Below are 12,305 nucleotides of genomic sequence, written 5' to 3'. Positions count from 1 at the left end.
CCCCGCAGGGATTAATTCAATGCCCCTGCGAAATCCACACGCCTTGCGCTGGAGAGGAATGTCCGAGTCCCTCAGCACGCGGGAGTTCTGCAAGGAATTTCTCGCCTGGTAACGATTCGCAAACATCGAACCCCTTCTGGGAGCCCTTGCTCCGGATCTTCTATCCCCCCAAGCCCCTTATCCGGACGAAGGATTGAGTAATGGTGAATAATGGATGGCTAACAATCTTCACTAGCTGTTCCTTCAGTGGTAATAATCGATGAGATTGGAACGATTCGAATGCACAGAATGTCCACCTCATTCCCCAGCGCCCCTCGACTGCCACAGTGGCCACTTGACAAAATCAGAAGATTTTCTTCACGAAGGACGCCACCGATTCCATGCGCATCTCGCGAAATGACCATGCGCGTTCAAAGCGGAGCTTGAGCGGGAGAGTTTCGACAGAAGATTGATGGCACTCCCAGCAAAATATTGCCGGGCATAAAATCTGTGACTTGAGCTATACAGAAAATATTTCGGACGAGCGTGAATTCGCAGCACGATTTCCGCCTTGCTCTCCTCCTATTTCGGGAGTTCGAAACATATCGTGGTTTCAAGCCATCTCCCCCGAATTCATACCAATGGTCTCCGAGCGAATGATGCGCAGGTTTTGAAATATATGCGTGGAATTCAAAACTCCGAGTCCCTCTACGAGGATGGAGACGCGGGTACGAACCGGGAAGCACCGCCGCACTGCAGCGTTCAGCGCGTGTCCGAGCTCCGACTCGGTTGATCACAGAAAACCGTTTTTCGACGATATGCGCATCGGAATACGAAAGGACAATCATCACTCGCGCGCCAGCCTGCCCGTCGTGGACGTCTCAGATAGAAAAAAATAGACAGCTCGCGCACTAATCTGAAGAGGTTCGGCCTTGATGTCATTGTCCTTAGCGGCCATTTTCCTCCTTGCCGAGCATTCAGTTTTCAGCTATAAAACTGTGAAGACCGTTGGAGTTGGCACGGTTTCCCCGAGAAACAACTCAAGAACTAATTATGCGTACCTTCGTAAGTTTCCCATTCGGATTTCTTTCTTTTGGGTAAAACCATGGCGGTGAGTCCCGATGATCTCCTGCGCTCTTCGCTCAAGCTTGAACGCCCATTTCAGTTTGCTCTCGCCTGTCTGGCTGTCGCCGCTCAGGCTGGCCATTTCGCGGCCCCTGCCCTCCTTGCGGCTCCGGTCGCGAAATACGCCGCTCCCGTCGTCGCGCACTCGTACGCCACCCACACCGTTCACGCAGCTCCGGTCGCCAAATTCGCCGCCCCGGTCTTAGCCGCTCCCATCGCGAAGATTGCTCACGCGCCCGTCCTGGCTGCTCACGCACCAGTCTTGGCCGCCCCTATCGCGAAGTACGCCGCTCCCGCTCTCACCTACGCTCATCATGCTCCTCTTGCTTACGCTCATCACGCTCCCCTGGCGTATGCCCACCACGCTTACGGTAATGCCTACGCGGCCCCCGCTCTCGCCTACGGTGGATTCCACTACGGTGCCCCCGCCTTCGCTAAGACCTTCCTGTAAACATGAATTCAGACCTCATTTGAATAAAATTACCCTGTGATCTGGAAAATTCTTTTCGTCTCCGAAAGCTTGACTTACGCTCTGTCATCATCCTGGACTTTTTCATCGACAGAGTCAGAGAGGGGGATGCGCATCCAATATAGATTTAGAAAATATAGAAAAAAAAAACGCGAGCGGCCCGGAGATGAGGAAGTCTGACGGAGGCAGCAGCAACCAACCCGACCAATCACGATTGTTGGAGCGACCCGCTTGTCTGTGTATTCTGTGTTCGATTGATAGCTCATAGGGAGAAAGTCTTGATATTCTCGATACACGTCCCTTTCAATCGATTAATCGGGATGAAGCGTACAGCGAATGTGATGACCGCCTCCATTCAGATTGTCCACAGCGAATCGTGGAGTTTGAGATTTGCGATATGATCCGGCGCGCTTCCAGATCCAACGAACTGGATAGCCGGAGTCAGGACAACGTGCGCCTGATGAGGGACATCCAATTAAATGAAAAATTCGGATGCAAAATCGAGACACGTATAGGATAGAATTCAGTGTCCATCCTCCTCTCGCGAGATTTCAATATTTTCCGGGAAAGCCACCGATTCAGTGAGCCAGGCTCAGAACGTCAACGATGCGATCTAGATAGAGTGGCCTGAAGGGAGCGTTCCAATCGGGGAAACGAGAAGCTTTCCCGATACCGAAGAGGGCCGTTCGTGATTCATGATCGACATCTACCCTGACTCGCAGTAGATCGCAAATCGCGGACGGAATATCCCTCGAGCCTCGAGGTATCGATCCTCCCTGCCGGGATAGTCCTGATGGACGGGCGAATAAATTCACTTTTCTGCACTCTTGAAATTGCAGAACTGTGATGGAAAAGTACGCCGACACTGAATTCACACTGTAGCTTTGTACCGTAAGAAAGCGTCTTTCGACGACTTGATGACGTACCAAGGCTAAGACTGACGGACAAGTGTCTTGAGAACACCCTGTCCTGTCTACTTTTGCCATCCAAGGCCACAATTTCGCGGGAATGACCGATGTTCTCACAGAATAATTCTTAGTGAGTGAAATGACTAGCTCTATCGCAGGGAGCGACCGATGCTTAAGAATTCAAGACGGGCACGGAAGTATGGCCAGAAGTCACAAATACATCGGTAATTCTCGCTGATAAAGAGCGAAGACGATTCGGGAAGTTATCAAGCGGAAGAAGGTGCGGACGAAACGTCAAACCGACCCCCTGCCGTTGATTGGGGAGGGGGGGGGTGGAGAGCTTGAGATCTCTGGAATCTTATGACGATCCCCGCCGAATCGTGATATGGAGCTTCGCCGCGAAGGAGTGAGAGATCCTCGAAGCGATTTTGCCGGCTCCAGAGAGAGCCGGCACCCAGTGCGTACTCAAAGACCGGGCCTGACACGTAGATATCGCAAGTGCCTGCCTGCGCTCAGGAGCATTGTCCGGGCTCTGCGGTGATCCCGCTTGAGCGAGCATTATCCGGACTCGCAACAGGTCGCCCTTGTATCGCTAGTCTAGGCCGCCTAGGACTCCGTTGCAAGGAACAGCCGCACGGTGGCGCCGAAGTCTTATGCTATATAAGACCGGCGAATAGAGTTTGACGGCTCACTCGACACCGGTTTGCTGTCAAGAGTGCTTCTCGGACCCTGTGCCTGAATTTCTCATCGAGGATAAATTCGTCGTGAGAAGTTATCCGCGAGTACCATCGGATCGACAACTGGCATTTCACCCTCCTCTGGCATCCCTTGACGTTGCTCCGTCGGCGTCGTTCCATCATCAGTGAGTTCCCTCCGATATTCTGTGACCACGGTAGCAACTATCGCTTGAGGCGAATCTTGTCCCTTCGTTACAAATGCCAATTGAGCTCGGCAATAGACAGTGGTCCGATGATTATGCACGAGAATTCTCGATGGAAGGCAGACGAAAACGCTCTTGGAACCGACTTGTCTGACGGTGTCGAATTGCGCTTCCCGCGGCGAATTCACGAAATATCCGCAAAAAGCCCGGCGATCGCCGCGAGAGCTCCACAAAAAAATTGCAAACTAGATTCCCTATCGGGGGAAGATATAAAATCGGGACAAGGATGAAAGGATGGAATGCGATCTCGTCCCGAGACTCTTCCCTCATTCCACTCGATCGAAGTAAGGTTTCGGAGAGCGAGACTTCAATGCGACTCCAGGAAAGAAACTCTGAAATGCTTCAAAATGCGCGCGGTCGGGCTAACACCTCGAAAAAGCGGAAAGAGGTGATAGCAAACATTCGTGGCGTCCTCCCCTGAGGAGTCGGAGCCATCGGTCAGACTCCGATCATGCAATGGTTTTACCAGTATTTGAGCGATCCGCGATACAGATTGAAAGATTCTCGCCCATCGATTGCGAATCGGGAGAAGAGGGCTCCTAGTCTCACGCCTAACAACGAATCGCTGGCATTCCTCCGAGCGGGAAACGAGGGAGGCCACCGAGAAGATCCGCATAGCTTTCAGGGAAGTCGAATCACAGAGAGCCGCTCTCGGAAGAGCAACACGGGGCGAATTCCAATCGAGGAAGCGGGAAACGCATGGAGAGCCCCGTTTCAAGCTCGAAATCGAGATGCGATTCTACCGATTCTAATCTCTGCGACTAGATATACTGCACGGGAAGCTCTCTACGTATCGGAAGAGTTTCGGCGCACCCTCCGCTCTCGGAAGACTTTGTCTTCTGTTCGGCCTCCTCGGCATCTCTTGGCGGCTCGTGAGGGCGTTTCCTGGGGATATGAGCGTTCATCTCACGATTAGCTGGGACCGTTGGATATTCTTCGAAACTCACGAGAGGCTCAAAATCGAAACCGTGGTGTACGGAACGAGTATGGGCTCGGCCTTACACCGATCATGGAGTCAAAGTTGTAAGAGGCTCCTGTCAAGAGCTGATTCTCCCCACTTCGTCAGAGCTTCAGCGAGCTCCCCTTAAGCTAGACAACTTTCGCCAAAGTTTATCCATTGGAGACTTGCCGGGTACGCAGCGAGGAAGCATCAGAACGATCAGATATGATGGGGCATATGTCTTGGAGCAGTGAGCTTCATCGGGAACCGCACCCCCGAATATTCGAACAGGAAGTCCTCTGCTCTCTGCGGGACGGGAGTCAGAATCCTTGAATTAAACACCCACAAGGTGTGATTAGAAGCTCATCATGACCCCCCATGAGCGATATATTCACTGAGTCTTGAAACCGTGGCTTCCCCAGCCTGCAGTTCAGCTACCCCGTCCAATTCTCTCGATCGCGACCTCGCGACTGGTTCGTGTGCTGCCGCTTGCTTGAAATTTGGTTTTCGAGACTCTTCTTTCCTATTCTGGGAACACAACTCGGAGCCATCAATCGGGACAAGAATGCACGACACTCCCGTGAGATCGAACTCACTTACATACCGACCGAAGGTCTCGCTCATCTTGGCCGAGGGCAAAGAAGCAATAAATAGTCTCTGAGGGTTTATGGGACGGAAATCAAGCGCTCCGGGTGTGGAACTTCCCATGATCGTGTCCAGAGTATTGGACTCCGAAAACGATTCCGTGGTCGGATGTTATCTCTGTTTTCCCAATCTACCATCGGAGGCAATCGATAGTCGGCGAGGAACTTTCCATGGCGGCATCTGCGAAAGTTCCCCTTCCGAGCAGCAGCGGCGCTCCGCATGGGCTGGCACCAGCGGAAAGTTCGCTCGATGAGTAGTATTATATTCCGTCGACCGACGAGCGACATCCATCCTCTCGGATAAACTTGAGGCTGCCTTAGGCCACCAATCGCTCGACCCGTCGAATGATTCACCGTCGAGTCGTTCATTGTTACAAACAGAATTTATCGGAGACAAAATGATAGGAATATACTCCGATTGTTCAATGAGGGAGCGGATATCTGCCGTTCACATCCACGAGTCTTCCTCGGGAGCTCTCGTGCAAGCGCCCCCCGGAGCGATTCTGCAGTCTCTTTTTAATCACATAAATTGGACTCGAAAGAGCGTCGGCTCCCAAAAGTCCTCGTCGTCATGATAGAGTTCGCAAAGTCGGTTTGTCTTGCCGCTCTTCCACTAACGATTTCCGTCTCGGGAAAGAACAACACGAACTAAACCCACGCTCCCGGAAATGTCAGGTCGCTTATTGAGTTCTCAGGCCCGATAGCTCCAAGAATGATTCCGCTGTCCTTCAGCTAGGAATAGGAACCTAGACCTCGTCTGCCCGAATATCTGACATCGATCCGCGGCTGCTTCGCAGAATATTCACGAACCCGACATGTTGACTCGAAGGTTCCATGGCGGGGATTCGATGGGACCGATAAGGAAGTCGAAATTTTGTTCGGACAAGGCTGTTATCTCACTCAGTCAGAGGGGTTATGGCCTAGGACGGCACTGGCCGATGGTAGCTCTGATCGAGAGTTGTCGGGAAACGCGCGCCAATCGAATGGAAATTGAAATTTCCAGGCTAGTTAGTACGAGTAACGCTTCGCTGCTGCGCGCTCAAATCTAAGCTTGCCGCCAGGAAACACCGGCCGAATGTGATCTCCGGACACGTTACCAATAGCAGACTCCAGGTCATCGGTCCGTAGGAAACATTTGGACGGGCCTCCCAATCGGCAGAACGATCAGTTTTCAAGCGCGAGAGGGACCTTCCGGCTCGAGATTTCGTTCCCAGCGAATGATACCGTCTTCCCAGTTCCTCTGACAACCTGGGTAGCGCTCAAAAGAATGCTCGGACTTCTATCAATATGGATGTTCCCCGCGTCCATCGAGAAAGATGGTTTCTCTCATTTACGGTGAAACCGTCTTTCAATTTTGTGCCGAATGACCAATCTACGCCGCGCGGATTTCCGTATCGCCTGCGTAGAAAGCAATCAGGTGACCTAGCTCGCTTTGCATTTCTAATCGCGGGACAGTCAAGCCGCGAATAAGCGGGGCCTCAGTGCTCAATCATGGTGCTACTTGATTTGAGCGCAGATCTGAATTGAGCGCAGCCTGGAATGAGCGCAAATCTGAATTTAGCGCGGATCGGAATTGAGCGCGGATCTGAATTGAGCGCGGATCTGAACTGCGCGCGGATCTGAATTGAGCGCGGATCTGAATTGAGCGTGGATCTGAATCGCGCGCATGGATAGCTCCGGTTGAGAGCGTTCTCGTTTCATTCGGTCGTTCCTTTTTCCCTCTATTGACGGCGAGAAATTTTCAGATAGTACGATCTCTGTCAGTACTCAGCACGCAGAGCTGATTATGAGGCACGGTCCGAAAATTTCTCCGGATAGAATAAGTCAATTTATTCTTAGGTTCATGTTTTCTTGATGCGTAAAGTATGGTCCGGAAAGTCTCGTTCTATCTGAGGGTGATATCTTAGAAGGAAATGTTATGGGCTATACCGCGCAGGAACAGGAGGCTATTGCGTGTGGCATACGTGGAAACCAGTTTGTACAAGCGTTGTTGACGATCTCGGTATTTCTTCTTCGATCGATTACCGATACCTTGGGAGAGAGAGTTTTCGACCACAAATTCGGTTTTTCCCTGCTCTACTTTAATCTGCTCTAACAATTTGAAGACAGTCGGATGTGAGGATCCGATCCTGCCGGCGAAAGCGGAATGCCAACCTTCAACTTCGTTATTTGTGCATCCCATTCCGTCTAACACCAACGAGTGGACGTTCCACCATTCAAGTTTCATTAGCGGCGGATTCCGTTCACGACCCACCCAGGTAGCCTCAAAGTAATTGACGAACCCCGTCAGCAGTCTTTCGTTTCCTCTCACGAACTCCGAATCGACTAACATGTTGAACAAGGTGACTACTTCATCGATCGGAGCGTAAGATAGCGCTGGAAACATGCGCAACTTCAAGGCGAAATCGTGATTCTGCGTGTAGGCTTCTCTTAGATTAGGATCGCCTTGAACGTGTCGCCACACGCTTTGATTGAAATGGAATGAACAGCCAAGGACACCGGCGGCTGGAAAAGCAATTTCGAGTTCTCGGATCATCGCTACTTCGAAATCGATGTGAATGCCTTGAGGGTGGAAGCCGTCGACGGCTTCGAGGATGATTCGGAGCAGTCTCCGATAAGTTTCAGAACTTTTCGCCGGCAAGAAGGCGTAAACAACGGGTACCGTCTTACCATCCGGCAACTTAACGTGGAAGGTGTAGAGTTGATAAAATATCAAAGGGCACACCTTGAAAGTGCCATCGACAAACCACTCCGGGCATTCTTTCAAGAGTTCGATGTTCTTTGCAGTAGCGTAAATGATGATCCTGTTTACGTCGCCGAAACCGGAATCGTGATACAGGAACAATTCATCTTGGGTAGTGTTTTTCAGGATCTCAGGAATTTCTAGATCTACTCGACGAGTCGGATTCAATGGGAACACAGGGCCCAGTGACGCCCGAGCGTAGTCGACCTGTTGTCTCATGAGACGAGCACTCGGCATTTGACCTCTCACAGCAGCGGAATCAATCGTGTTCACGACATGCGCGATTATCGTAGAGTTGGAGGCTGACGCTGTTCGTACCGCTGAGTTACGTAGATCGTTCAATTTTTGCCGAACTTCGATAGCGACCGGGTCGGCTTGGTGCGCGTGCTCTGTCGGACGCTGAACGATTCGCGAAGAACATTCGTTACACAGAATCGTCCGTCTGCCCCAAAATTATTTTTGCACCTCGAGGCAGTCAAATATATCCTACTTCTGGTCCTATCCTATCCTACTTGATCGCATACTCACTCCGTGGTCGCCATCACGAGTCTTCACACGAGACTTGCAGTGTTTCACAATGCAGCGCCAACTAGTGGTACCATCTTTTTCGCGATCCTTCCGGAAAAGATGGCCATCGACTTTCAGCAGCGGTTTACCGCGATTTGAATCCACAAACTGGAGGGACATTGGCACGGGTCGGAGCTGCTCTTGCTTCGATCCACAGCGTCATCTGTGGCGCGTACAACTCTTCTACCAGCACGTTCGACTTCCGCGTGTTTAGTGCACGTCCGGGCCGCGCCAAGAGAAAGCTCGCGAAAGAGCTCGCGCCAATAACTTATCTTGGAAGCCGGACCGACTGATCATTTTTTTCCGAACTTTCTCCGGAGCTCGGGAGTTTCGACAACTCGGCCTAACCTCCCCGGATCAAACTTCGCAAGGCTCCTGTGTGATCACATTATGCTGTAGTACCGATTCTCATACCAGATGCGGAAACACAGTGCGGCTTGAATCTTATAACTGCCTCGCGCTCAATTCAGATCGGCGCTCAATTCAGATCCGCGCTCGATTCAGATCCGCGCGCAAATCAGATCCGCGCGCATTTCAGAACCGCGCGCAATTCAGATCTGCGCTCAATTCAGATCCGCGCTCAATTCAGGCTGCGCTCAATTCAGATCTGCGCTCGAATCAGGCGTCACGCTCAATCATTGCATGGGGACTCAGGTTCACTTCTTTAACTTTCGATTTCAGTCTATGAGTCAACAGGCCGCAGGGAAAAATTGACGGAATGTGTCATTGATGAAGCGGAAATGCCAGGAAAAACAGAAATCCTCCCAACGATTGACGAGTGCTCGGCCAAGGCGAAGGACCATTACAAGCTCGTTGTCCTGGGAGATGCCAAGGTTGGGAAAACCTCAATAATCCATCGATTCCTATACGACAAGATGCCGGCCAAGTACCGCGCAACAGTTGAAGAGTTCCATCAAGGCGAATTCGATATGAATGGTGAGGCTAGAAGGAAATGTGAAGTAGGGTTTCGATGTGTTTCCGCCTTCCGTTTTGATCACCGGGCGACTGAATTGATAATATCCCCGGATGTACGATGCACGACGTCGTCAAGGTCTCGTCTGAAGCTTGAATGATCGTTGCTTAATCTGGAACATAACGGCCCGCGTATCCGTACGGTGCTCGAAAAACCGTGTCGAGAGCCTCATCGAGCGCTCCTTCGTCCCATGAATGACCAACGAGCATCTGCCGCGTCTTGAGCAACAATGCTGGAAGTTTTCCTCATAATGGAGGAGATCTCGATACGGGAGAAAGCCTCGAGTCACTTTCGACCAGAGCTTCTTGACGGTAAACGGAATCCCAGGGGAGACTCCCTTCCGCTCCAGCATTTCGAATCTTGTGAGCCGCCATGCACGAGCGCTGAGGTACAATTATTGCCTGTCGCAGACGCTGCTCATTATACAGATTACGGCGGTTCTCTCCAAGAAGAGCGCAGCGCCTTTTCCCCGCCGTTGTTCCTGTCACTCGATCACTCCGCGGGCGTTTGTCTCGGTAGAATTTTGGTCGATCGGTTTCTCCTTTCGCAGGTACCTCCTTGACTCTAAACATTGTCGACACCTCCGGGACATATCCCTTCCCTGCAATGCGCAGGTTAGCCATCACCACGGGCGATGCCTTCGTCCTCGTGTATGGCATCGACAGTCAGGAATCTTTCGAACAGGTGTGTAGCCCATGATCCCACGGAGTTTCGCTCCTGGGGGAATTCTTTCGACGGGTCCCGCGCCCGGCAAGACGCGGAAAACGGTTCATGAGCTCCACGAGAACACAAGGACGGTGAGACGAATCATTGATATTAGCAACTAATTATCACGAACCCCCGCGTTCAGGTCCGGTTGCTGAGAGACGAGGTCCTACAGTTCTGTAACAAGCGGGCTCATATCATCGTCGTCGGGAACAAATGCGATCTCGAGGAACGTCGTCAAATCAAGCGAGAAATCGCAGAAACGCTGGTGGAAATCGATTGGGAACACGGATTCATCGAAGCATCAGCCGAGAGGGGCGTCAACGTAATTCAGGTGAGCTCCATATTGACTCGTTCGTGATTTGCAAGCCGACGCTCGCGAACGATTCAGACAATTCTCGGTGGGCCCAGATCTCGGGTGACCGGCCTCCATCCCTACGCTTTCTTGCAGACATTCAAAAAACTCATGAACATATCGAAAATTCCGATGGAGCTCACGCCGAAAGCGCTCGAGAAACAGCGACGCAAATCCTTGCCTGTTCACAACACCCAGCCAACGATGAAGGACAAAACGCTCCTGAAACGGAATTCCTGCAACGTCTCGTAGACTTGAAACAGAATCTTGAACGAGAGCAAGACTATATCGCAGTTTCAATAGTACTAGTGTCCAATAAAGATTATATTTCTTTCTACCAGTCCTTGATGCATTCGTTTTTTGCCAAGGGGCATCCCATGGCTCAATTGCTCACAAATGGGGGAGGACTAAATTCTGGTCCACTGGAACTCCTTTAATCTGGCTCCGACTTCGGAGCAGGATTTCTCAGGTCCTTGTCCTCGGACCTCACCAATAACATGATGCTGAATCCCTCGAATTAGCTGCTAATATCGACCCTTCCCTCGAACGAGCCTCGATGAGGTAGACCTTTGCGAGCGAGCAAACTGAAACTGCAAGATGAAATATTCTGTCCACTATTTTTCTTCTGATTGTCGTTTTCTTCCTCGCATGAATCAGATCCCCTCGTCCCGGTTTCGTCTATTTCGCCTGCTCGGTCGCCGCGCCGGTTCTTCGGATAGTACACTCAGACAGCTGCATGCAGAGCGAAAAGAGGTTGCTCCGCCGCGGTGTTCGTCGGAACATATTGCTCGTCAGGACGTCAGAATGTTGGCGGTGAGTGAGCGTAACAGACGTTCGGTTTCTAGAGCAGGAGGGCAACATCGCAGACGGCACGGTAGGGAGCAAGCCGGCGCTGCTCCCCCGGTAGCCTCCCGTGGGACTCCGGAACCCGCAGGGAGAAAATTCGATCTCAAACTTCAGAATGCATGCCGAGAGAGACACCTAGAATGGAATATATAGATAAATAATATAGATATCTAGAAAATGAACTCTTAGAGGCTAGCTCAGTCGCGAGTCGCCGACGGAGCCAAAGTGCCGATGAGAGTCCTGAAGTTTGGAAGTCAACATGCGATCCGGGTTCGAACAGTTCCGATGTTTGATGTTCGATGCCGGGTGACGTCTCCGCATGTTCATATGTAAACGCAGAGAATATCCGACCGGCGCGTGCATAGAGAATCCGAACGTTTCCGCGTTCTTGCCATTAGGGCGGGGTCACGAATTCGCCGATTTCGACTCACAGTCGATCGGGAATCGGCATCCAGGATTGCCCAGGAGGGACTCTCCGAGCTACCAATCAAATGAAATTAAAGTCTCCAAGCTCGGCAGCGATTCCGCATTCGAAAGGTCGCAATACGGGGAAGCAGCGCTGACGGCAAAGGAATGTCATTCGATGTGCACTCCTCTGCCCGCTCGCTTCTCCTTGTAGCGCGAGCAGATGTTTTCTCCGGTCCCAGCGGACTCAACATCAGAATAACAATAAGAGCTTTGAGCTCCGCGGAGTTCGCAGATAGATCGTAACCTAATCAAGTAGGGGACATTCAGGATGGCTCATGGGACGCCATGACGGTCGGAACCGATACCACCTCTGTCCGGCTCTGTCCCGACAATATCCGGTAGCTTCCGATATATGCACGCCCGACTACAGCGTCGCTCATTTCCAGAGTAATAAGAGCGCCTTACTGTGCCGTTCGAGAGAACTGTCTTAAACGTATAGCCAATGTCGCCGAGGGAAGAACGGTCCGAGGACTAAATCGGCAGAGACTGCTCTGGAATCAATCAGCATCATGCGAAAACCATGGAGCAAAGTAATGCCTCTGTTTATATCTCGGAGTAAATCTGGAATGGAGCTCCGGAATCCTGGACTCAAGCGGCGAGGAACGCTCCGACGTCGAAGCATGAGCTCAACCAGAATCTGTGG

General features: G+C 51.6%; 3 protein-coding genes across 3 annotated transcripts; 2 read left to right on the top strand and 1 right to left on the bottom strand.

The window, feature by feature from the left end:
- Positions 1-1,084: 1,084 nt before the first annotated feature.
- LOC108865245 (cuticle protein 16.5) lies at positions 1,085-1,555 on the top strand. Its single transcript, XM_018642085.1, has 2 exons — positions 1,085-1,090; positions 1,145-1,555. Exons 1-2 carry the CDS (start codon positions 1,085-1,087, stop codon positions 1,553-1,555), a joined length of 417 nt encoding a protein of 138 aa, XP_018497601.1.
- A 1,761-nt stretch (positions 1,556-3,316) lies between these two features.
- LOC100904781 (dexamethasone-induced Ras-related protein 1) lies at positions 3,317-10,685 on the top strand. The gene is made up of 5 exons (XM_003737198.2): positions 3,317-3,343; positions 8,997-9,251; positions 9,839-9,972; positions 10,139-10,327; positions 10,445-10,685. Exons 2-5 carry the CDS (start codon positions 9,056-9,058, stop codon positions 10,598-10,600), a joined length of 675 nt encoding a protein of 224 aa, XP_003737246.1. The 5' UTR covers positions 3,317-3,343; positions 8,997-9,055; the 3' UTR covers positions 10,601-10,685.
- Positions 6,909-7,855, bottom strand: LOC100904923 (uncharacterized). The gene is made up of 2 exons (XM_018642079.1): positions 7,829-7,855; positions 6,909-7,730 (listed from the first exon to the last, which is right to left on the bottom strand). The coding sequence occupies exons 1-2, from the start codon at positions 7,853-7,855 to the stop codon at positions 6,909-6,911; spliced, it is 849 nt and encodes a 282-aa protein (XP_018497595.1).
- Positions 10,686-12,305: the final 1,620 nt, after the last annotated feature.

This window comes from Galendromus occidentalis, unplaced genomic scaffold (genome assembly GCF_000255335.2).
Source record: "Galendromus occidentalis unplaced genomic scaffold, Mocc_1.1 scf7180000075420, whole genome shotgun sequence".
NCBI classification, from domain to species: Eukaryota; Metazoa; Arthropoda; class Arachnida; order Mesostigmata; family Phytoseiidae; genus Galendromus; species Galendromus occidentalis.
Note: the sequence above shows the minus strand (reverse complement) of the source record. Positions and strands in the feature narration are given on the sequence as shown.

Coding starts and splice junctions, on each gene's coding strand:
- LOC100904781 (XM_003737198.2), top strand. CDS start 9,056: ATGCCAGGAAAAACAGAAATCCTCCCAACGATTGACGAGTGCTCGGCC. Junction 9,252..9,838: donor AGGCGAATTCGATATGAATG/GTGAGGCTAGAA, acceptor CTCCTTTCGCAG/GTACCTCCTTGACTCTAAAC. Junction 9,973..10,138: donor GTCAGGAATCTTTCGAACAG/GTGTGTAGCCCA, acceptor CCCCGCGTTCAG/GTCCGGTTGCTGAGAGACGA.
- LOC100904923 (XM_018642079.1), bottom strand. CDS start 7,855: ATGAATTGTTCCTGTATCACGATTCCG. Junction 7,731..7,828: donor GTTCCTGTATCACGATTCCG/GTTTCGGCGACG, acceptor GGCACTTTCAAG/GTGTGCCCTTTGATATTTTA.